This window comes from Eucyclogobius newberryi, unplaced genomic scaffold (genome assembly GCF_026437365.1).
Source record: "Eucyclogobius newberryi isolate DKJ021-1_F unplaced genomic scaffold, fEucNew1.0.hap1 SCAF_3, whole genome shotgun sequence".
Classification (NCBI taxonomy): domain Eukaryota; kingdom Metazoa; phylum Chordata; class Actinopteri; order Gobiiformes; family Gobiidae; genus Eucyclogobius; species Eucyclogobius newberryi.
The window spans coordinates 22134097-22158431 of NW_027315945.1; the positions used below are offsets into that span (position 1 = coordinate 22134097).

Sequence of the window (24335 nt, forward strand, 5' to 3'; positions counted from 1 at the left end):
CTTCTGCTGGGGGGTCTGACACTAGTGTCATTGCTCGTTTTGACACACCCTCTTTAAAACATGTTCATCCTGTATTGTTGTGACCTCAAATAGTGCTCAGGTAAAATGTTTGTATCAAAATTACTATTTTACTGAAGAGAAGTGATTGTTTTAGCTCATTATCATTATGCCTCTCTGCTCCGTTTTCTAACGTTTATCAACATTTAAAAAGTACAAACTTTGAGCATGTATTTATCAGTAAATCTGTTTGTATTTTAAGACATTTTTTTGAAAAAATCTCAAAGATTATGTTTGTCCCAAGTTTTGTTATTATGTAGCAACTTCAGCGCTTGTGCTGAAGTATTTTGGCGTCTGCAGTTTGAAAACTTCCCCAAATCAGGCAATAACAATGTAATGTAATCTGTAATGCCATACTGTGGAAAATTCCATGCAAAACAATAACCTCTTCATGGAAACACTTAGGTGGCAGACCCTCCAACAGAAAAGTCACATGGTGACATTCATTTTGAGCAGTTTTATGACCGTTCTGCCTCATCAGGTCTTACAGAGGTGTTGGTGAAGACTTTGACAGAAGCGGCTTTACTTCATCTGGACGGGGGGCTCAGTGACAAGAGGAGAGTCAGCCAGCCAGTCCTGCCCACCCTCCCCGCTCTGCTGGAGCTGCTACACAGCATCCTCAAACAGACATCCTCAGTGGTCCGCTCCGCTCTACAGGTAAAACATATAGCCAAATGTAAAGAGCGACAGTAGCTCAGTTCGTAGAGTGTTTGTCCTCTGATCTGAAGGTTTGAATCCCGCTTCCACAGGTGAATACTGGCTTTGCATCCTTGGGTAAGACACTCAACCTGCCATGCGATCGTTGCGTGAACTACTGTATGAATGTGTGTGTGAATGATTGGCTTCATAAAGATCTTTGAGTGCCCTGAAGATAGAAAAGGCACTATATAAATGTGACAATTTTACCATTGAACCTGAGAGTATAACTAACAAAGTTAATAGCTAAGAATGATTTATTTAGTTTTTTTCTAAATTGGTCATCAATCATGCAAATTGTTTGCAGTATCATGTGTTGTGTTACAACACTGATTTGTCACTTTAAAAAAAAAAAAAAATTCTCCATTGAGCACAAACCACCAACCGGAACACAAAGTCAGCTCCCTCCAAATGTTGCTCTGGAAGGTCCCAGAGGTGTTGGTGTGTGCGTTTTGGTCTTTTTGCGTGACCACTGATGTGTGTAGTGGGAGCCAGCAGGTTTAAGCAATGGTAGTATTGAAGTTGTGGACTCGGGAGAAAGTGGATCACGTCCTGAGTTCCCGGGGCGCACACACACACACACACACAATATAAACCACACAAACACACACATGGAAATACACACAGGGCCCTGTCTGGCAATGTCCCTGCGGCCTCATTATCACCACTGGTTTGTCCTCAGCTCGCCCTGCTCTGCTCCATGCGCACCAGCCCCCTCCTCCCCACTGTGTGCACTCCAGCCCACTGCATACATATTAATGGCCGGACATGGTGGGGGGCTGCAAGGGATTTCTGGGTAAAAGACTGGGATGAAGAGAGCGGAGAGGAAAGGATGGAGAGAAAGCAGCAATGGAGAAAAGCAGGAAGCACAATTTGTAGCGGAAATCAATTCTGCCTGAAATGCAAAGCTCATTATAAAGAAAAACTTCAGCCTGAACCCAAATCATTTGGGTAATAAGGTCTGATAAGCAGAGAGGACGTGATTAGGCCACTTTTCACAAACTATCACTCTGTTGGTCACGAGAGTCAAGTTGAGATAATAAAGTATAAAAACACAGATGATGAGAGAGGTGCGGTGATGGTGTGACTTTGGGGAAGGGTAAAATGTGTGGCAGTCTTCCCGATATGGTTTTCTTCTTCTAATTGTTTTTAAGTTTCACTGTAGACTCTGCAACAAGTGAGAGTCAGATACTGAGGTGCTAATGAAGTGAAGACAGGCGCAGGTGAGAGCCATAAATGAGTTGCTAAAATAAATTGAAGTGACACAGGCACTTAGTGAAGTTGAAGACTTCTTGGAGCAGAGGTGTAGTAAAAAACGGCGTATGCAGGAAATGTGCCTGAGTGTCTGTCTCCATCTGCCTCAGTCTGTCAGAATGTGTCTTGGCAGGTCTCTGGATCCATCATTATTGACTGTCAAATCTCTATAAATGATTTAAGGCATGTGTGTGTCTGTGCGTCTGTGTGTAGAGCCAGAGGCTATCTTGTCCAGTGGTGGAGACTGAGGCAGCAGAGAAGCTGCTCCTGGCCAACAGACCCCTGAGCCAAGTCAGCACTCACCTCATCCACATGGTGAGGCCAACTCACTCATTCTCTCAGAGCAGGGTTTCTAAGTGCTCTGCATGCACTCACCATCATACAGGCCTGAGACTCACATCCATGAGCATATACAAGCAAAGGAGATGGTTTTATACAAAGTTAGGTTACATTATTTTTAGGCCCAGATTTAAATAATAGTATAATTCTTTATACTGGTATTTATAATTACATACTGGGAATCATCTTACCTGATGCGTTTTTACATGGGAATTAAAAGGAGTAGTACTCTTGGGAAAAATGCCACTTCATTTGAAGATTTCCCTCATATGAAGAAAGCACATCTATCAAACTGTAATAATGTAATTTGATATACAATCATCAATCCAGTTTTAGCTTTTACTAAAGTTATGTTTCAACTGTTATTTCAAAATGTTCACTTTCCAGACAAATTCTTATTTTAAATAAAAACCCGAGGCAGCTTATCTCAATTAACATTTTGGACTCTGAGGCTTTGGGAATAATTAATGTGACGTCGACCATAGAAAGTTTCAAATTAATCCATAAAATCCACATTATCTTGGGGCAGACTAGGACCTGTGAAATAAGTTTCTCTGGATAAATGGTTTTAGATGGGCTGAATCCATATGAATTCTGGGAAGGCGAGGGCTTGAGCTGAAGTGGGAGGGCAGAGAGAGGTCTCGAGGGAAACAATAAAGGTTTTTACTTCTACTTGACACATGAAGTGTTGGGTGGGCGTCTAGTGTGTCTGGACTGTGAGGGGGGAACTGACACACCCCTGGCCTCTGCTCTGCCCCAAAGCCCCATGGGAGATTAGTGGGATAGAGGGCAGGATATGTCAACATTATTCTTAAATACAAAACTCTGCATATATTACTTGTATAGTACTTAAAGGGAAAGTGATGAAATATTTACATTTACAGTTGCATTGTAAGAATCTTAATTCGATTTCCTTTTAATTAATACATTTTACAATGTATTATGGCAGCTTTCACGTAGGCGTTTGTGTTTACTGATTATCACTGGGTGGATAATTTATGAAAGCAGCTCAGGTGTGAAGTGAACTGACATTAAATAAATAATTTTAATTCCTTGGCTCTACTTGAGTCTCACTTGATGTTTACATTGAGTTCAGTAATCGCACCATCACCTTCATTTCCATAGTACCCACAAGTGGCATAAATGATAGCCTTGGGATAGCCTAATCTTTTATAATTAATCTTAGGAGATATAAAGCGCTCCTTGTCATTCTTTGAAGTGATTAATCTTGCCATAATTAAATTGATAATGAATTATGTGTCTTCAGTTGTCCACAGAGCATCAGGAGGTGTGGGAGGAATCTCTTCAGTGTCTCTCCATCTTGGTCCAGCTATACGGAGGCGAGGGCCAGGACTGTCTCTCTGCGTCCTGTCTGCGCAGTTTCAAACATGTCCTGCGCGCACACATGAACAGTGAGCACCCACGGGCCCTGCGCACAGCTCTGTGGATTATTAAGAGGCTGGTGAGTTTGTTACACATGCACAATGTCTATCTTATGTTGTTGTCCACGGTTATTCTGCAGCTCACTCACACATGCCAGTGCAATGCCGTGGTCTCAAAGTTTCTTGTTTTTGTGTGTTGAAATCACCACAGCCTGATAAAACTATTGGAATAAACAAAAATAAAAATGAACACACGTCAGGCTCGCTGTGCCGCTGCTCTCAAAATAGAGTGTAGCTTCGCCGGCTGCAGACTGACAGAAAGAGCAAGACAGATGCGCTGAAAAAGTGTTAGTTTGTATCTGCCTGTCACTCTCTGTTCGAGTGTCTGTCCAATTTTGTCTGATAGTCAAAATGATTTGTAGTACAGGCCAAAAAACGGCTGACTTGTAAGAGAGCGCGCCGCTGTAAAGCAGGAGGAGATATAGTGAGGCTTCTGCTCAAGCCAACCTTAATAAATAATACCAGCTCCATCTGGGAACATGGGGAAAACTGAGGCAACTGCTCCTGACATGCAGCAGCATTAGTTCTTAGGCAAGTTGGCAGCTATCACCCTGATCGACACGCAGCAATAATGAGGATGCTGTAACTACTCACTCATTCTGTTAAAAATTTAGAGAAGGTGAGCTATTACTTGGCCGCCAACAATAACTATAAGTCTATCTGATTTGGCCTGCATCTCCCGTACTCTGCCACTGAATGGAATTGAGCTTTTCCTTAGCAACTGTTTTAAAATAATGTGTATAATAATAGTATTTTGTTCATAATAGCTTTAGTCGCACTTGTGTTGGTACATTTTTCAACACCTTCCTATACAGTAACACCTTTGGCTCGTCTTCTCTTTTCACTTTCTCCACTGAGTAGGTTCTGTCTTTGCCTGAGAAGAGTTATCTGTTTTTTAAAGGAAGGAGTAATGATTTTATGTCTATCGTGAGATATAGTGGTTTGTCTGGACAACCATTGAGAGATGGGTCTTGTTTTGGTACAGTGAGTGCTTCACAGCGAGTCTAGTCCCAGATTATTACAAATTATTTTAAAACATAAATTTACACATAAAGGAGACATATGCTTTTTTTAGGCACTCACTATTGAACTATAGCATAAGTAGATTATCAATTTACATTTTGGTCATTGTAAACCACAGTATAGAGGTTGCAGAAAAATACAGAATTACTCAAACATGCATGAATCAATCAAAATACAACTTTGAGTGAACGCCGTTCTAACAAGATTGTCAAAGCTCATACAAGCTGATTTGTACAAAATATGTCCCCTTTATCTTATTTGATACTAAAAAAAGTGTTATAAAGTGAAAAATGTTGTAATTACGGATGTAACTGATATCGTGATATTGTGTCATCAAAAGTCTTTCAGTGTTATCTTGGACTTACAATATATCGAATTACTATAAAAGCTCCTTTGCTTAACTTCATTGGTTTCACTACTAAAGAAAGAGAGGGAACTGCATAGATCATGATCCTTTACTCCATTTTAGTGCAGACAACATGAAAAGCACTTTTATGTTTTAATTCTGTGTAATATCATAGTAATGAGAGCACCAAAGGCTTATGAAGGCATTTTAAATGGAAACAGTTGCATATCCACCATTCTGGTAGCCCAAAATATCGCAATAAGTATTGTGAGATACATTTGCTGATAATATCCTATCGGGAGGTTTGGATATACACACACCCAGTTGGAACAGATTTTTCAAATAGTAGTAGTACAAAAGATTAGCTTCTGTGCAGTCTACATGGCCGAGTTTGAAAAAATTGGCTGCTTTTGTTGTGGACGTTTATGAATAATTTAAAATGCAATGCTAACGTTTTGGCTTGGCTGCAGGGTCGTGCAATGGTAGTGCGCACTCGAGACGCAAGGTCAGCTGTCACCCCAAGATGGTACTGCGGCAATGACTAAAGGGGCTACCTTCAAGCGGCTTGATTTCCTTCTCCCCGTCTGAGTGAGGGAGCGAGCCAGGGAGAAAGAGAGAGAAAGTATTAAATTTGTGTGCACGTTTCAAATCCTCTCTCTAATGAGTTTGTGGCACCTGAACTATACACAGGATCAGACTTACTTCCCTCCTCTGCGCTGTGCTCTGAAGGCTGGTGCACTTTTGTCCTGACCACAGCCTTGTAGTCAGCGAATGACTCATTAATGCAGCTTTGTGCCAGGAGCTAAACAAATTTACATCAGTCTACCTTTCTACTCTTTAGCTTTCCCATTCATTAACTTTTCACTACAATTTAAGGCTGGATAAATATATGGTCACATTTTAATCTACTTTTGTACCAGTCTCTTTCTTCAAATTGAAATAAGACACAATCAAATCACTAAGCCATCACATATATTACTAATTTATATTGTCAAAAGACTAAATGAATTTCCCAAAATCTCATTATCTATCGGCCAATCGGAGAGCAGGGAGCAACGTGTGGCTTTGAACAAGTACATCAGACAGACATTATGCACAACACACACCTCCACACTCCGACAAGAGCCTGCCCTTCAACAAAGGCTTTTTAATTATCTTTCATTGATTTCAGGCCACAGCTAATCTCAATCAAAGATCTCACTAATGGGTTCGAAACTGCGAAGGAGGAGAAATGGAGAATAAATTAAGTCAAAAATTCTCCTAACTTGAAATGGGATTCATAAATACTTAAAATAATTTTAGTCAATGTGTAACTTGGCAACACGACTTTAATCTGTTTGGTTTCCACTGTCTTGATTCTTATGTGCATTTATTTTACATATTACACTGGGTTTGCAGTAATTATGCACTGATTATGTTTGTAAAGAATTCTCCATGAGCTAAGACAGTCAATGTTGTCGTCTTAGCTTTATCTGCATTGTTTGTTAATGACTGTAATCCTAACACGCTGTCATCTCCAGTTGCTGAAATACCTCTGTGAATGCCAAAGCACTTTACACCAAATCACTCTGCAAAACAGTTGAGATAAAAAGAGAAATATAAAATGTTAAACGGCTTTAGGTTTAACCCTCTGTTGTATTTGACCCTCTGCAATTCTCAATGCTGAAAACACGTTTTGAAATGTAAGGCAAGATCGCCAGTGATTTCCAGTGATTCTACGTTTTAGAGGTGATCCGGACAGAGGCAAGGCAACTTTATTTGTAGAACAAAATTGTCATGGAATCAGACATACACCAGATGCTATTCTTTAACACATAGAGAACACAATTCAACTTAGAATATGAAACGACACAGAAATATCAGACATTTGTATGGCAAGCTTGGGAGAAAACGCCGGGCTGTGTCAGCCAAGCCGTTGTAAGGAGCCTGGCTGACCCTCCTGCGTCTCACCCCGTTTTTTCCCATGCTGGTTGGTTTTATTAGATATTCTGGAATAGGCGGGTCACATTTCTCATTGGTCAGCCTCACATCAAGGCACTTGGTATTTTTCCGTAGAGATCAAGCCTTGGGTAAACATTACCCAAACTCCTCTGGGCTGTCACCCCCCCTCGGGTAAACATCCTTTGGCCCATCTTTACAACCCCTTCACAAATGCAGTTTGTCACACACCCGTTCTTCTCTTAGACTAATGATGCAGATAAAATATCACTATTATGCAGATAAAATACATCACAGAAATATAATCATATATTCACATTTTATCACAAAAAATCATACACAAGACAATTAAAAGTGCTTCACACAATAGATAACAGCAAATAATTTCAGTCATATGCACAGCTAAACAAAACTTAGATTCGAACATTGTCAGAGTAGAAGCCTGTCTCACATCTTCAGGAAGACCGTCCCAGATTTTAGCTGCATAAAACTGAAACACAGATTCCCCATGTTTAGTCCTGACTCTGGGCACCAGCAGATGTACTTTTGTGCTAGGCCATGGAGAGACTTGTACACAAGCAAAGCTGCTTTAAAGTCTATTCTCTGAGCCACAGTCTCTGTACTGAGCCAGTGCAGAGACCTGAGAACAGGACCAATGTGATCGTACTTCCTGGTTCTAGTCAGGACCCGAGCAGCTGAGCTGACCTCAGGACAGGCCAAAGCATGAACAATAGAATTGGTTGCGTTCATAAGTTTACACATAAATTTGCACTGTAGTTGTAGAAGTGCAGCAGAACAGGAGCATACCCCACAGTTTACCAACATCTGACTGGCACCACTGTGCTGAGGAACCTTCAACAATAGTCTCATAGAATTGTTATAGGCCACTGTAATCTTCTGCACAGTGGATTTTTGTAGCTCTGCCACAGTTGTGCAGGAGAACAGTAAGATTTAAATAAGGTTATCTTTACCTCAGCAGAGCACATGTTAAACTTGCATGCCTATATATTTGATTGCCCATATCATTTACAAAACTTCTGCATATTCTTATCATCTGTTGGGTCACTAGTCATGTAATGGCCAATGTATTTTAACATAATTAGTGGCACTGAAGGCACTGCCTTAAACAAAACATATTGTGAGCAGACATTTAGAATCTGTTGATTCAGAGCGAGAGCTTCTAGAGTGGAGCAGAGCGAGCCGAAACTAAACATTAACATTTCCAACAGCGAAAAAGTTAATGGTATGAAAATAGACAAAAATTTCCACAAAATCTGACCTTTGTTAAAACTGTAGGTGCCCGTCAGTTTGCTTTTACAATTGCATTGTGGGGAAAAATGTCCCTGTCTCAAATACATAAACTAACTTGACTGCACCTAAGACATAACTATAACCATGTAACAAATCCATCCCCTTAAATGTCATAATTGTAAAAAGAAAGTCTTCCTCATCAAGCCCCAGTGGGCACATCGAGCCTTTTATGATGCTGTTACTCTCATTGTGATTATGAACACAACATTTTTATTTTTATTTATTTACCGGTAAGTGTATTTGCATACATTCAGATTGTTGTGTCTGTACCTCACTCCTCACTCAAAGGCAAACTTCGTAAGTGTCAATTCTCTGATTATTCCTATAAATTCCTGAAATTCTTCTACCAGTGTCAGTCCTAGACAATCCTGTCCTTCTACCAGTCCATTCATGGCTTTGACCTCTTGTAGATGCAGAATAAATATAGTATCTAAACAATCCAAACTATCTCGCAATGGGGAAATTCACTTTTTAGTTCAACAAGGAGGCCAGTGACATGTTCTTTTAAGTCAGTTTTTATTGCATATATGTGTTTCCTGAAGCTTGATAAAGGTGGACATTATCTTCCTCTCTTCATCCACCTGTGCACCTCGGTGTCCTCTGACACCCTCAAACTCTTCCTGTGCGTGTTGTTTGAGGAAAGGGGGGTATTTTTGTCTCCTCCTAACCCCGTGTCCTAGCAACAGCCATGCCATGTCGCCGCGGAGACAGAGGTGATGATGTCACCGCAGATCAGAGACAACACACACACACCGAATACGCAACAGGACGAGGAGAGCCGGGCGGCAAACAGCGGGCATTATTTATTAAAACATGTTCGTTACACAAGTTGGACCTTTTGGCCGAGCTGAGGATCTAATATTAAACATGAATTTGTGACAACCAAGTACACACGTAGCAGTACAAAAACAGGTGTTCAAGGGCGTGTGAGAGGAGACGTGTTGAGACAAGACAACATTACATCAAACAAAAAACTAAACGTTCAGTCAATTTAGAGACTCTACCCTCTGACTCTAGTCCTACAATAATACAGCCATTTTCACACATCAACAAGTTGTCAAAGAAGCGAGGATAAGTTAAAAGATCCAAAATTACCACAGATAAAAATATCAGACAGAATAAATTAATTTGGTTTTGAAAAGGCTTTGATTAATAAAAGAGTCCTCTCACTCAGTGGTAGGTCTCAAACACGGACAAAACCATGTTCTGTCATAAGATTACAAAGCTAATCCATAGGTTTGGGCCTCCTGCTCTAAATGCTCTATGTCAAGGACTGATTTCTATGGCATTGATGAGGGCAAGTGGCTGTGTAACTCTGTGGGAGATTTAATGTTTTTGAAAGACAACAGCAAATCCAAAAATGTTGAATGCTATAATTATAATAATTATTTGTTACAGATTGGCTCAGTGCTGCTTCCTGTAAATTACAACTTTTATTTGTTGATTTTTCGTCACAAACTGGACTGAGGTAAAACTGATAAATATTTACCACCAGTTTTATTCCTCCAAACAAAGTAATAATAATAAGTCCTTTCAACTGACAGCAATCACATCTTTGGGGTTGAATAAAGGTACCATGTTTTAAGGCTCTTGTGAAGTAAATGATGCCACTTTTTTTTATTTATACTGACAAGAAAGTAAACCTGACCATCTTAATTTTAAACTACAGGGATCAAATGTACTGTCTTGCAGATGCAGACCACTGATACGGATACATTTGAGTGGGTGAACTGTTCTGAAGGAGGTGAGCTGCTCACTGTTATCCAGGAAATGGCCCGGTCTGACAGGTGAGTGCTTCTCCACACCAAAAGGACTAAATATAATGTATAATGTTCACCGCTGCTTCCTCCTACGTCGGACCAAACTGTTCCCAAATACTTTCAATTAAAAAATGACAGCAGCGAGTGTCAACTTAAACCTAAATGCACTGACTGTTAGGTAATTGGAGGAGGATTTGGATGGCTGTGATCTTCCACCTGGAAAGATTGTAATACAAAAAAAGAAAGTCTGTTTATCTGATAAGGAAATGTGTCACTCACAAGTATATTATTTGTTTAGAAAAGTCGGCACCACTTTATAAGATCTTCACCTTAATTAGGGTTAATAACGCATGAACAAAGACTCAATTCATAATGAACAAGTTATGTTTATTAAGAATGACTTGTGCCTAGTTACTTTAGGTTGGGAGTAAGGGTATTAATTAAGTAGTTTCTAAATACATTCTAAATTCTTAATAAACTATTTAGTCATTATGAATTAAGTCTTTCTTGTGCTTTATAAATGCTAATAGAAAATGTAGTAATTATAAGGGTAAAAGTACCAAAAAGTCTTAACCATATTTCTATAAACAGTCTTCGGTCCATATCAGCAGTGTCCAGACTATGACCCAGGGGCCCAATTCAGCCCTCAGACAAATCTTTCTTGGCCCTCAGGCTCCCTGGTTAATTAGTTCTTATTCTCTTTTTTTTCCTGCAAGTTTAAAATTCTCTTTCCTGATATTAAGGTTCCCAAATTGAACTAAGGTTTGTTTCCACTTTAAAACTCTTTGAATGATTCACAGTATCAAACACCAGTCTATGGCCGTACGTTTAGGCCGTGGCTCGGCGCGGTCAAATAGCCCAGCAGTTTCTGGAGCCGCGGCACGGCCATATAGCCTCATGGCTAACCCTGACCTTAACCCTGACCTTAACCCTAACCTTAACCCTAACCTTAACCCTAACCCTGACCTTAACCCTGACCTTAACCCTAACCTTAACCCTAACCTTAACCCTAACCCTAACCTTAACCTTAACCCTAACCTTAACCCTAACCTTAACCTTAACCCTAACCTTAACCCTAACCTTAACCCTAACCCTGACCTTAACCCTGACCTTAACCCTAACCTTAACCCTAACCTTAACCCTAACCCTAACCTTAACCTTAACCCTAACCTTAACCCTAACCTTAACCTTAACCCTAACCTTAACCCTAACCTTAACCTTAACCCTAACCTTAACCCTAACCCTAACCCTAACCCTAACCTTAACCCTAACCTTAACCCTAACCTTAACCCTAACCCTAACCTTAGCCTTAACTCTAACCCTAACCTTAACCCTAACCTTAACCCTAACCTTAACCCTAACCCTAACCTTAACCCTAACCTTAACCCTAACCTTAACCCTAACCTTAACCCTAACCTTAACCCTAACCCTAACCTTAACCCTAACCTTAACCCTAACCTTAACCCTAACCTTAACCCTAACCCTAACCTTAGCCTTAACTCTAACCCTAACCTTAACCCTAACCTTAACCCTAACCTTAACCCTAACCTTAACCCTAACCCTAACCTTAACCCTAACCTTAACCCTAACCTTAACCCTAACCTTAACCCTAACCCTAACCTTAGCCTTAACTCTAACCCTAACCTTAACCCTAACCCCAAGACCTAACCCGACACGGTCTAACCCAACGCGGTCTAACCCGACGCGGTCTAACCCTGTAAAAGTCAAACAATCCAAACAACTGATGAAACACATTCATTTTGACAAAGTAGTAGAGCATTCAAAAATCCTGTGCAAACAACCAGCTCTATCAGTGTGTAAAGAGAAGTAAAAAAGCTGGTTGTATCTTGCAGACAGAGTCAGGGTCACACCAAACGTCTCCTTTTCAAAGTTTTCATCCGTGAGAACCAACTTTGTATTTGTGGCGTCTGTTATTTCTCGTGTGAAGAGCTCCGTGAACACCTGTATCTCTGCATCGCTCTCTGTCTCTCTTTGCTTTTGTGTGCATGAGCCAAGGGTTTTGTTGCCGTAGCGACCGCGCTTCTCTTTGATCTTGTGATGTACGAGACTGGCGACCTGTCACCCATTCACTCTCAAACACTCACACTCACACTCTCACACACGCACACACACACCGCCATTAAAAGTAACTCCACACACACACACACACACACACACACACACACACATATGGGGAATAGTCTGAAAGTCACACAGCCCTGTCAGATCGATAATAAAGGTGTATTGTTGTCCAGCTACATAGACCTCTCCAACTCTCGCCCGCTTTTTGTTACCCTTTGCACCCTTTTCCTCCCCCTAGAGTGAGTTTTTTTTTTTTTTCCTATTTGCCTGTTCCTCCTCACTGGCTCTCTGGCACTCTCCTCTCTCTGCACTGCACTCAGATGTGGTCTTTGAAGTGGCATGCTCCATAGTGGTTCAGCTGTGGTGGAAAAGGACTGGAAGAAGGAGGAGGAGGAAGGAGCAGAGGTTTTAGGAGATAGGGGTGGGGGGGGTTAATTGAGAGGATGAAGCATGACGTCATTCAGTGTTTGCCATGACAACCTGAGGAATGCCTCTTTCAAAAGTGAGGTGCCGACAGAAGAGGGAGGGGCTTAACTCACCCCTGTACAAAAATAGAGAGGCCCAGACCATCGGGAGCGGCCAAAAACACAACAGACGCAGCTGAGCGAAAAAATACATTCTCGACTAGAAAACACAGAAATGGGAACTAAAAGAAATGTACTTTAGAACGTTGGTGCAGTGACCGCAAGAAGCTTCTGGACTCAACTCCTGCAGCGTGGGACAGTTCTGTGTGGAGCTTACATTGTTGTGTCCCTGTGTCCGGGTGGGCTTCCTCCAGGCACTTGGGCTTCCTCCACCAAAACATGCACAGTGATTTAAATCCTCTAGCTAAGGTCCTGACAAAGCCAAGCTCAAGATCTGGAGATGGGTCCATGGGGACAGGTTGTTCCACTGAAGGATGGGTCAAATGTAGAGGACAAATTACCCTTCGGAGACAACTATGAATTTAGAAGACATTAACTGACTTCTCACTGACTATCCTCTCAGCACTTCAGTACACCTGCACCAGTCACTAGCTGAAAAACAGGTAGAAGAATGCAGGGAAGGGCATCTGAGTGAAAAAGTACCCATGTAACATCTATTAACATTTGAGGCAGCAGATGGATCATCTTATAATTGTGTTAAAGGAGGAGTGAATAGATTATTTCAGATCAGTTTCTTGTTCCTTTGGTCTGTTATCATTATTTTCTATCCATCATCCAACTGGGTCAAATTATATTATTCAATTCAAATGTTGTTATTGGTTTCATTGCAGTGATGAGCTGAAAAGTCTTAAAGGTGTTGCACTTACTGTTTTGAACATTTAAGTATGTTTTATCGACAGTGGACTTCATTAAAATATCTAGCTGGGCGCTCGTCATTCTCCACTAACTGTCCTCGAGCTCTCTGTGTTGAAGCTTCTGCAGCCTTAACAAAAGCATGACAATATCAAGTGATGGAGTTATTGACTTGCCAAACTTTTTGGGGAAACTTTTAACAGATTCAAATAATGTTTTCTAAATCCACACAAACTCTCAAGGATTTCCAAAGCCTGTGGGAAGAGTGTTAATTGGGTTAATTATGTGGATTTTTAATTAACTAAGACAGTGGGCAGGTTTCCTCTGGTCTGGCTCAGAGGCCTGCCCAAAGAGAGCCATGAAGAAAGCAGAGAAAAATGTACATCTACTCAGTATGGACATTAAAGGAATCCCAGTATGAGAAAAGCTTATTGGCAGGAAAAAAATATATCTATATCTGCAGTAGAGTAGAAATAATTATGAAATGTCTACATTATTGTGAAAGAGGAAGATGTTTTTTTTTGTTTAACGTACTACTTAAACATATGGATTTTTTACGCTTTGAAAATACCTGTTTTTGTTATATATGTTTTACACTTTAGACATTTGCTTTCAGTAGATGCAAATTTGTTTTATTTTAAAAGTGAGATCCAGATTTTGTGCCTCCTTTCCTGTAGACGACAGCACAGAAATACATTTTCACTTTCCCTCTGTAAAACAATCTTAATGTGAATGAATGGGAGTGACTGTGTGAGAATATTTTTTATATGACTTTAACCTTTAGCTTTCTAGGAGGAATGACAGTAAGTGTAATAAGTGTCTCTCTTTTAGGTGCCATGTGGAGGTGGTGTCACTGGCTGCTGAAATCCTCAATCAGATTACTGGATGAAAGTTACTTCTATGACGATATTTTTATAATTTTGTTCTGATGTAATCATTGTTCAGTAAAGGAAATGTTTGTACTCTTCTTTTAGTAAAAATGCCTTCAGGTTTTGAAGAAATATGGACTTTAATGTCAGTTAAAATGGTGTGAATAGGTTACAGCTTAGAGGTATTAGTTACAAGAGTATGAATTACAGTAGACGTTAAGTGGAATAAAAAAAAATAACCTCGAGACCTTGGAGCCACCCATAATAAATTTAGTGTATGAGCAAGCCCTCGTGAATGAAGTACTCACAGCTCTATTTTAACACACACGTGGTTTAAATTGGAGATGGCCACTTTTCCAGTTATGCATTTAAACGTATGTGACAAGGACTAGTCACAACTTCTTGCTTTGCACTACATGTTACAGCACTATTGTGGAACTTCTGAAGTTCTTTTGAAAGTTTTTTATATCAACATTTAAGTAAATATAATTAAAATGTTTCATTTGTAGTTACAAGACCTTGAGATCGGCAAAAACTCAAATGTCAATAGTGACATAGCAAATTGACATTTTAAAAAGGTTTGTCTGGATTTATGGCATTAGTTTGAATTTGGGTGACAGGGATTGCACCAGAGAGGATTTGTCTGATTCACAGGTCTGTAGACATCCCATGTACAATGAGACTAGTCATGTAAAATCCACCACAGCTGTTCTCCCAAAACACTGCACTGGCAGCTCAGGCTCGCAGTTTTAATTTAATATGTAAATCTCAGCAAAGCCCCAGCAAACAGCTGTCTCGCACACATCTTACTCATTTGCTTCATCTTTAATATTCCGAGACATAGAACTATAGTGGACAGGGCTAAAGACATTTGCACATAAAACCAGGAATATCTGATTAGGACAACAGTGGTCTATTTTAAGTTCAGTTTTAAATTGATTGAACTGATCGTTCACCAGGTCCAGAGATTGTGTTAAATGACAGACACGTGTGAAATGACAGTCCATTTTATTGTTTAACACAGCAGGCTACAGCAACCAGCTCCTCCCAAACCCTCCCACAGTAAACAGCACTGTCGGCTACACCCCTTTGGAACAGCAGAGACACATTAGTGTCCACCTTAAAGCAAAAAAATAGCTTCATATTTGGACCATGATTTCCAATTCATGTTTTTTTTTTTTATACAAAAGCTACACAATGTTACACTTCATCAGAATACAATTCAAATGATTAACTTGTGTTGGACACCATTCAAAATGTGTTCAGATTTACTTGGATGAGCATTTAAAAAAAAAAAAAAAAAAAAAAAAAAAAGTCAAGGACATGAACTGCAAAAACAAAATGACAAGCAAAAAACAGATAAAGTAAAGCAAGCTAAGACATGTACCTTACAGAAAACTGGATAAAAAAAGTAAAACCAATGGTAAAAACAAGTACATAAAAGAATGCAAAAATCAAAACCAAAGTTGAACTCGTCTCCTCAGAATCAAGAGTCAGCCCACAATCAGGCTGGGAGCAGAACCGCACTTTTAATACTTTTGTCCCAATGAAGTTCCCATAGACAGGAAACAGCCGTTATGAGTTGTCTTCAGGCACTTTCTGAAACTCCGCCTCCTCCTCATGGGCAAATCACGATGCAGGTTCATCCAGATCACATGATACAGCTGCAACAGAACAAAGCTTTAGCCAAAGCTGGCATCAGGCTGCACATGTGGATCAAAGTACCACCAACGTCACAAAATCCACACCACACTTTGTAATTAGAAGCAGTCTCAACATGCAGACGCCATCAAGTCTTAAATCCACGACTGCCAGTTTCACACATTTAGCACAACCAGAAGCAGTGGTCCTTACCTAGTAGAAAGTGTAGTGTTATGTTGCTCTTGGTATTTACAGGTCTGTATCGAACCAGGCCAGTTGGTTGGAGTCACCGGGAGGCAGGCCTTCGATCAGTTCTTGGGCATGTCCCAGGTCAGGAAGGCCCTCAACAGGAGGGTAGTCCTGGCCAGGGTGGTGTACCAGATCATGGTCCATCATAGGCTCCAGGCCCATATTGTCCCCTCCGTAACCCCCCGCATGGAAAGCGCGATAGCTTGGGTCTGGTGTGGGGAGGAGTGAGGAGAGGCAGGGGAAGGGGAAGCAGAGCAGGGGTTAGACCATGTTAACAACTCAAGCGCCACACAGTAGTATGATCACACCAGCAACACACCACTGTCCATCCTCCTGAGCATGTGTCAGACTAGCACTGACAAACTAATCCTTACAGCAAACCAACTACTGTGGAGGCTGAGTGACCAGGCAACTGAGCCAATTACTCTGACACGAGCAGAGGAAAAGGAGCTGTGCAAATCCAAATAGTGTCTGTGTCCAAGTGCACTGGACCCGAGATGGTCAAGATAACTAGAGGCAGCTACAGTGATCTGCAGCCTGGATTTAGCAATCTCGGCACAGTCTCAAAAGATACTGTTCTAAACACTAGTTACTGCAGAGACAGGAAAGACTGAGGGCACGAGAAGCCTCCACACAGAAACAATGGGACGGCAGTAGATGCTCTTTTATCTGATCTCACTGCTCTCAGCTGCTCATGAGTTTCTCTTGGGAGCCTTGAAGCGAGAGGTGACTTACCTTCAGGTCTGTAGCCTAGAGGCTCTACCTGAGCACCGATGTCCAGGCCCAGGTCTCCACTCTGCACAGCACAAAGTTACAACATAATTAATGTGTCTGCATCACTTATCATTACTTCTTTATTATTGCAAAGAAACACACCTCATTCCAGGCCATTGGCTCTGTCCTGAAAAGCGAACTTGTGAGTTCAACTGAAAGACGTTTCTTGTAGTCCTGGGGTTTGTCCTCAGACATACGGAACAATACAGCAGCTGCATATGTGGCTGTAAATACATTAACCACTAAAGTTAAATCGCTTGTTCTTATCCAAAAACTTCGAGAAGCTTTACTCAATGTTGTGTACATACCGACTCCCTCGTTGCGGCTGTGCAACAGCTCTGTCAGTGGGGCAGTGGCTCCCTCAGCCTCGATGGCCTCTGCCGCCTCTTTGTCCTGGGCAAGCTCACACAATACTCCAGCAGCCACACGCTGGATGTTCTCAATAGGAGAGTACAAGAGCTGCACACATACAAAAGGATCTTAATACTGCAATTATCGGGTCAAACGTGAAAGCATCACTGCCAAGCTAGTCTAAATTTAGTACCTTGTAAAATTAGACTTTACCTGAACAAAGAGGGGGATGGTGTTGAGCCCTCTGATGACTATTCTGTTGTGGACGTCTCTGGCCAGGATGTGCAGCGCCCCTGTGCAGCCTTCCACAATCTCCTCCATACGAACTCCCTCCTGCTCGCTCACACACACACACACACACACACACACACACACACACGCGTGCACAAGGTTAAGCCTCCTGAAAAGACTTCAGACCCATGAGCCTCTGATTCAGGCCTTACCACAAACTGCTGCTGTGTGCCCCCCATGCTGGTGCGCCTCTGTGTGTCCTGGTGTGCTCGCACCAGCAGCTGGACCAGTCTGGGGATGGCGCCCTGTTCCCTCAGAGGAGCGTGGTTAGCAGGACATAGGGCCAGATTACGAATCAATCCAACTGTAGCCTGTGTGACAAGAATAAAAGAGTTAAACAACCTGTCCACAGTGAACTATGCTTCAGAGTGACTAGACATCATAATGTGCACCTTAATCAGAGGCCAGTGCGATGGAGGGTGTAGTAGTTTGACCACCACAGGCAAACCGTAGTGTAGTCTGACGGCGTTCTGGGCCATCTCTGCCTCCTGGTGTCGCGACGTCAGGTGACGCAGTGCACAAATGGCAGGTTCTGTGATGTCCTCTCGGTCTCCAGCCCGAAGCACTGTGCGAACCAACGCTTCAATTCCTCCAACCTACAGAAAACAAGGAAATATTTCACATTATAAATCAACCCCTTAAAATAAACTAATTACGATGAGAAATAAAAGTTGTACCTGGCAGACCATCATCTTGTTTTTATAGTTGTTGCATGTCAGGTTAGACAGAATCCCAGCAGCACAAGTCACAACGTTGATGTCATCACTTCCGAGGAGCTGGACCAGCGTCCCAAGGAGACCCTCCATTCCCTCCTGTGGGCGGCACACAAGTCAGCTCAATGTCCAGTGAATTAAAAAAAAGAATCAGCACACAAAGCACTCACTTGTTTGGTGGCAGCATCAGACAAGTTCCTGAGGGTCCAGAGACAGTTCTGGACCAGTCTCTGGCTGGGGTCCGTCAGGTGCAGACCCAGAGCCTGCATGCCCCCTGGACACAAGCATAAAGAGTTAAAGCCATCTAATATCAAGTCCCTAAACAAGAGAAATGTAATTAAAAAAGGTAGCATTACCTGCTTCGACAATGGCCGGTTTGTTACTGGAGCACACCGACAGCACTTTGAGCACTCTGCTGGTGGTCCACAGCAGCTTCTCATAGGTGTAAGTCCTCATAATGTTCACCAGTGCCTGGGGACCTCCGCTGGCCAGGATGATCAACTACAAAATACACAAACGCAGCTGAAGTAGTAAGACAGGACAGTTGTGGAAGGCTGTGTAAATGAGTGTACCACTAGGCAAGTTACCTTGCTTTCCTGGTTTCCATATGCCAGAATCTGCAGGCAGTCTGTGGTAATAGCCAGGAACTTGACATTTGTTTTGTTGAGCAGAGCCACCATTTTCTGGAGCCCTCCAGCTAGTCGAACAGCCATCTTGGCTCCCTCTTGGTGCAGGAGGAGGTTGTGAAGGGTAGTAATGGCGTAGAACAGGACAGAATCCACTGGGGAGCTGCAGTAAACACAGAAAGTCGTATTACAACAGTGACCCAGAACAGAAGCAAGCTTGTTATATGCACCACATGCAATTTTAACCATGTCACATGCAGCCTTCACTGCTGCTACATACCCCAGCATCTTAACTAGTGCTGGAATTCCTCCAGATTTGAAGATTGCCAGCAGCCCCTCTCTGTGGTGGGACAGGTTGTGGAGAGTTCCTGCAGTGCAGCGAGCAGTCTCCACATCATTTGTGTTCTGCATGGTCCTGACAATGGCAGAGACCATCTGAGGGGAGCGCATGATGGCATGTCGTGAAGCCTCTTTCTTTGAAAGCTGATGGACCATTACTGCCGCCTTGTTTACGACCACCTAGGACAGACCACACAATACTTATGTCTGGAACAAAGATGCAACCATTCAAGGCAGCTGAGGGAGAGCACTCACCTGGTCCTCATCGTTGAGCAGTTTGGTTAGCTCTGGAATGGCTCTGGTGGCCAGTTCAGCGTCATCCTGGTAGTTGATCAAATTGACCACAGCATGTTTTAACATTTGTGAGGGCTCTGCCAGCCTCTGCACGTTGGTGGGGTTGGCAGAGTCGTATTGTGTTGAGGGGATCTGCATGCCCTCCTCCAGAGTCTCGGGGAACATGGCAGCACGTACTCTCTGGGCCCGCGTCATGGCATACTGACCATCAATGTCTGAACAACGGAGACTGTTAAATGCAATCCATGAACAGTACCTACTAAACCCAAATCTAAACAAAGAGCACTTGTACCTTGAACTTGTTCCTGGGAGAAGTTCTGGTTGAAGCCTTGCTCCCACTCGTACAGGACCTGGTTGTCCACATCCTCCTCGTCAGGGTTTCCCTTCCCGCTCAGAGAGGGCGCTGTGGTGGTGGCTCCTGAATGGATGCCCGAGTCCAGGTAAGACTGCTGCTGCCAGTGACTCACTGCAGCTTTACGGTCCGGCTCCATGGCCATGTCCAGCTCCATCAGATCAGCTGCACAAACAGCCATTTGGAATACACCCATAAACAACAAATGTACACAGTGTCACTGCTACACTCGGGCTGTGCAATTAACCAAATTAGAGAATTTCAATCAATGATCAGCTTGGGGCTTTTTAAAAAAGGTCTACAGCCAAAGTAGACCTCAGTAGTAAAAGCATGTTTGGAAAAAGGTTCAGACTTTGGACATATAAATTGGAATATACTGTATGTATTCAAGTAAATTTTTAGGATAATTCACCAATTTAGAAACCAAGCTGAATGACATGGTAACTGGCAATTTTCTCTGCTAAAATGCACAAGACAAAGTTATTAAAAAGGTCTGAACTCACCCTGGGAAGCCATGATGCGCTCTCAAACCACAGCCTGCACAGCTTCCTGATCTGCAAGAAACAAACATTTAGTCCAATTTATTCAGTAAATATTAAGGAAGTTGAGATTTATAATCATTGCCTCCCTCAAGTCTTCCAGTGCAGCCAAGTGCCACTGGTGACTGCAGCACAAAGAGCTAAAAACTTTGAAAGGTTGGAAACTTTAGTGAGTGTTTTTTTTTCTAAACTACACACAGTTGAGCAGAAGCTTGTACAGAGGCTCCATTAGGCAGCCATTTAGGTGCGGACGGACAGAGGAAGTGGAGCACAGGGTGGAGGAGTAGGGAGGAGGGCAAACGCATTCCTGCATCAGCTTTGAACTCTGCAGGAGAAGTAAACAGTAGCAATGGCAGGAGAAAGCAAGTCTGCAAGGGAACTTATTTACAATGAGTAACGTTTAAATAGGGGCCAATACAGAGCAAATAAAATGTTTTGAGAGTAATCTATAAAAATATATGTAAATATGGCAGGGCTCAGGGGAAATGGGATACATAGATTAAAACCCAATAGGTCAGACAGGGGAAAAAGGGGAGATTATTGCAGGACAAGCCAACTTTAAAATGTACAGCAAATACTTTTTCAATTGCAGTGGGAGAAACAAGTTTAAGTGTCCTTCAGATTACCGTAATCTGAATAAACCAGTTGTGCCCATTTCTACCACCAATATGAATTTGTACATTTCATAAAGGCCATACAAGAATTTATTTGGACAATGCCAATTCAACTAAGCGGTTAATAATTCAAAATGATCACCTTTGCATTTCTTAAGCCTCCAGTGTGATAAAGCAAATCAAAAAGCACATACAGGGATCACTCGTCACCAGTCTGACCAAAGCTGTGTCATTAAAACGCACTCTTGAGTCAGGCCCAGAGACTGCTGCTTCTAACCACAAGCAGACTCAAATTCACCGTTCACACGCTACGCCAGGGCTCTGCCGTGTCTACCCTTGTATAACCCAGTCCTAATGGAAGCCAGATGCCCCTACAGACTTTAAAACACACCATCAAAGCCCTCACAACAGACTGCTGCTGCAGTGGAAAGTTACTCCTCTACATCTGGCTCCTATAATAAAAGCAGTGAGAGTTTTTGTAGATTAGTAAATAAATAGACATTAATGCATCTTGAGAAACATTTTGGCATCTGAAATGGCAACAAAACAAAAAGTACTTTTGGCTGAGGTGAGCTGGTGTAGTCCTCATTACAATATAGTCCTACTACAACGTGCCAGTTTTTAGTCTGCCGCGTATGAAGCCATAAAATACCGACCCAGTAACCCGAATGCTGACAGTTAACAACATTTGCTGCAAAGAATCAAAAGCCAAATCTCCCCTTTGGCACAGCACATCCCTAACTGACCCCAACAGGCACGCATTATCGTCCGGAGCAGAGCTGCGCCCAGCTCCAGCGCTGCCACGGTAATGTGCAGGGTCAGCAACACCACAATGAGCCCAGAGCCGCTGTGTCCAGGCTGCACACTCCAGAAAGATGCGCACGGTCAAAATGCAATCAAGTGACAGCCACAAAATGAACTCTGCGGCTGCGAGATGGATCGTGATGGAATCAAAGCCAATATGAATGGGTCGCAATTAGCAAAGACTCAGTATTTAAGTGCTTTGCAATGAGAATTATGGTATCAGTTCATATTTCAGACTTCTTTCAAATATTAACGCTCTTTTTACATGTTTAAAATGTGCACGGATACAAACTATTACAAACACACATCGCAACGTTGGTCAGAAAAGGAAAAGTCGCAATTAAGACATCTCTCCAAAAAAAAAAAAATCACTCCGCCCCGACTTTACTCTTGAATTGCCTTTTCAAGAGCATTTTCGTGACGTATTCACCCGAACAGCAGCAAAGATTAGAATCGCGTTTTAGCAGAATTTGAAAAACATTACGAAACGACGGAAACGCGAACACGATTTAATCCGCGATTGCGTGGGCCACTTCAGACCACTACCGGTGCCTGCTGGAGCCCACACCCACGCTTTTCTCAAAACACCGACAATTTGGGCCCGAAAACTACACATTTCACAGATTTTTTTTTTTTTTTTTTATCGAGGAATACGCAAAAAAAACAAACATAGTACACACAATAAGGACCGTTGACTTAAACAATTTAAAAAAACAGATTCGATTTTATAATTGTGGTGGGAAAGCAAACTTATACGTGGTCGATGTCATGTCCAAATGTGAGCGTTTAATTCATCAGCGTTTACTGGACACTCCTGGTGATGGTCAGCGACACGAGTGGACCGAACCGTGCTGTGGGTCATTTTGTCATTTTATTTAAATTGCGTGACAAACAGGCTAAAAAGGTCCACAGTGAAAACGCACATCCAGCCGAAGCGTGGAGCACAAAGTGAGCCGAATAATAGCCCGTGTGCCCCCTCCCCACAGCTGCGGGCTGCTCAGACTTTACTCCAACAACACTGAGTCAAATTTCAATCCAGGCTCCACCTCGTCTTCCCCCAAAAGCTCCACGGCTCCGAGGAATTTGTCGGGCTTTGTTCAAAAGGCGAAATGCTCACGCACACTATGCATTTAAGTAAAATCACAAATGTAGAACACGCGGATTATTAAATAGGCAACAAATCAATCTAATTACCTGATCACGTACAAGGTTGTGTTTTAACTTTTCTAAACTGTAAACGCACACACGTTCAGACAAAACTTTCGACGTAGCGAAGACGCTTCAAACAGTGGTGACTACACAAAGATGGCACATCAAAAATAGGAATTTAGAACGACAAAAGTTCAGGTGACTTTATAACTTATGACTTAGGCTTTGATGAAAAAACTAAGCAAGGTAAAACGATCGTCGAGCAAACATGAGTCACAATAGAGGAATGTGGCCAGGAGCAAAAGTGGATAAATAGTTGTGGAGTTTGTAACACAAACTAAGCCTTCACTTCCCAACACGGGAAAACCCGAATGGGGAAAAAACATCTGACCGCGATACAAAAAATTAAAAAAAAGCTAAACTTAGAGACTATAGAGGTACTGAACACAGACATTACACCGTATCGAAACACTAAAAGACATATTAAATAAGCATGTTTCCATAGAGTGGTGGCGGGGAAATCCAAAAATTAAGCCGAGGAAAGCAGCTGGAGGCGCCGCAGCAACAGCAGCAGCAGCAGCATCATCCCCGCTCGAGCCGCACACAACAGCGGTCTCCATTCCCGTCTGTGTCCCGTAAGGAGGGACAAAATCACACCGCCCAAACTCTCAATTGCGATGCCTACCCTTGTCAATTTGGCAAGTCCGTTCACTCGGGTCCCGAGAAGTGAAAAAAACACCCCAAAACAGAAGAAATTGGAGGTAAAATTGGGGAGAACGGCAGCGGGAGTCCGGTGCACCCCCTTCGCGGCGCCGGTCTGACTTCGCCTGGAGAAGCTGAAACTGGAAAATGTAAGATGGCGGCGGTTATATATAGACCGCAGCACGCCTCCTGCGGATGCATATCCTGCCGTGTAGGTGAGTAAAATAGATTCTCTAAACACACCGCAAATCTAATAAAAGTCAAACTCTATACTGTACTGCATCCGTAACGATATTTGTGTGGTCAATGTTTCTTTTTGGTGTCGCTTTGATGGCATAACGGTGATTTAAAGGAGCACCTCGCCATGTGGATGAATACACAACTGAAACTAGTTCCGGCGAATGATAAGGGGGAAAATCCAACCTGTTTACCCCAAGTTTTGGGTTGCTTGTAAGTTACAATACATTACAATGCTTTACTTAGTCTTATCATATACAGCACAT

The 24335-nt window shown here is 42.3% G+C and overlaps 2 protein-coding genes across 3 annotated transcripts in view; one reads left to right on the forward strand and one right to left on the reverse strand.

Annotated features, from left to right (window-relative positions):
* Positions 1-14492, forward strand: part of ulk4 (unc-51 like kinase 4) — a 57289-nt gene extending 42797 nt beyond the window's left edge. Inside the window, exons 32-36 of the mRNA XM_072461043.1 lie at positions 539-714; positions 2221-2322; positions 3614-3808; positions 10099-10193; positions 14357-14492. Coding sequence (XP_072317144.1) covers positions 539-714; positions 2221-2322; positions 3614-3808; positions 10099-10193; positions 14357-14414 — 626 coding nt within the window. The 3' untranslated portion in view covers positions 14415-14492. The remainder of the gene's footprint in view (positions 1-538; positions 715-2220; positions 2323-3613; positions 3809-10098; positions 10194-14356) is intronic.
* Positions 14493-15385: 893 nt separating this feature from the next.
* Positions 15386-23985, reverse strand: ctnnb1 (catenin (cadherin-associated protein), beta 1). Of its 2 annotated transcripts, XM_072461421.1 has the most exons (17): positions 23816-23985; positions 20528-20578; positions 19965-20189; positions 19634-19887; positions 19320-19558; positions 19001-19202; positions 18770-18914; positions 18584-18687; positions 18378-18512; positions 18093-18296; positions 17853-18011; positions 17623-17742; positions 17367-17517; positions 17161-17282; positions 17020-17080; positions 16249-16493; positions 15386-16058 (listed from the first exon to the last, which is right to left on the reverse strand). In XM_072461421.1, exons 2-16 carry the CDS (start codon positions 20538-20540, stop codon positions 16285-16287), a joined length of 2343 nt encoding a protein of 780 aa, XP_072317522.1. In that variant the 5' UTR covers positions 20541-20578; positions 23816-23985; the 3' UTR covers positions 15386-16058; positions 16249-16284. The 2 variants fall into 2 exon arrangements, with proteins under 2 accessions (XP_072317522.1, XP_072317523.1); XM_072461422.1 differs by lacking the exon at positions 16249-16493.
* Between the last annotated feature and the right edge of the window lie 350 nt (positions 23986-24335).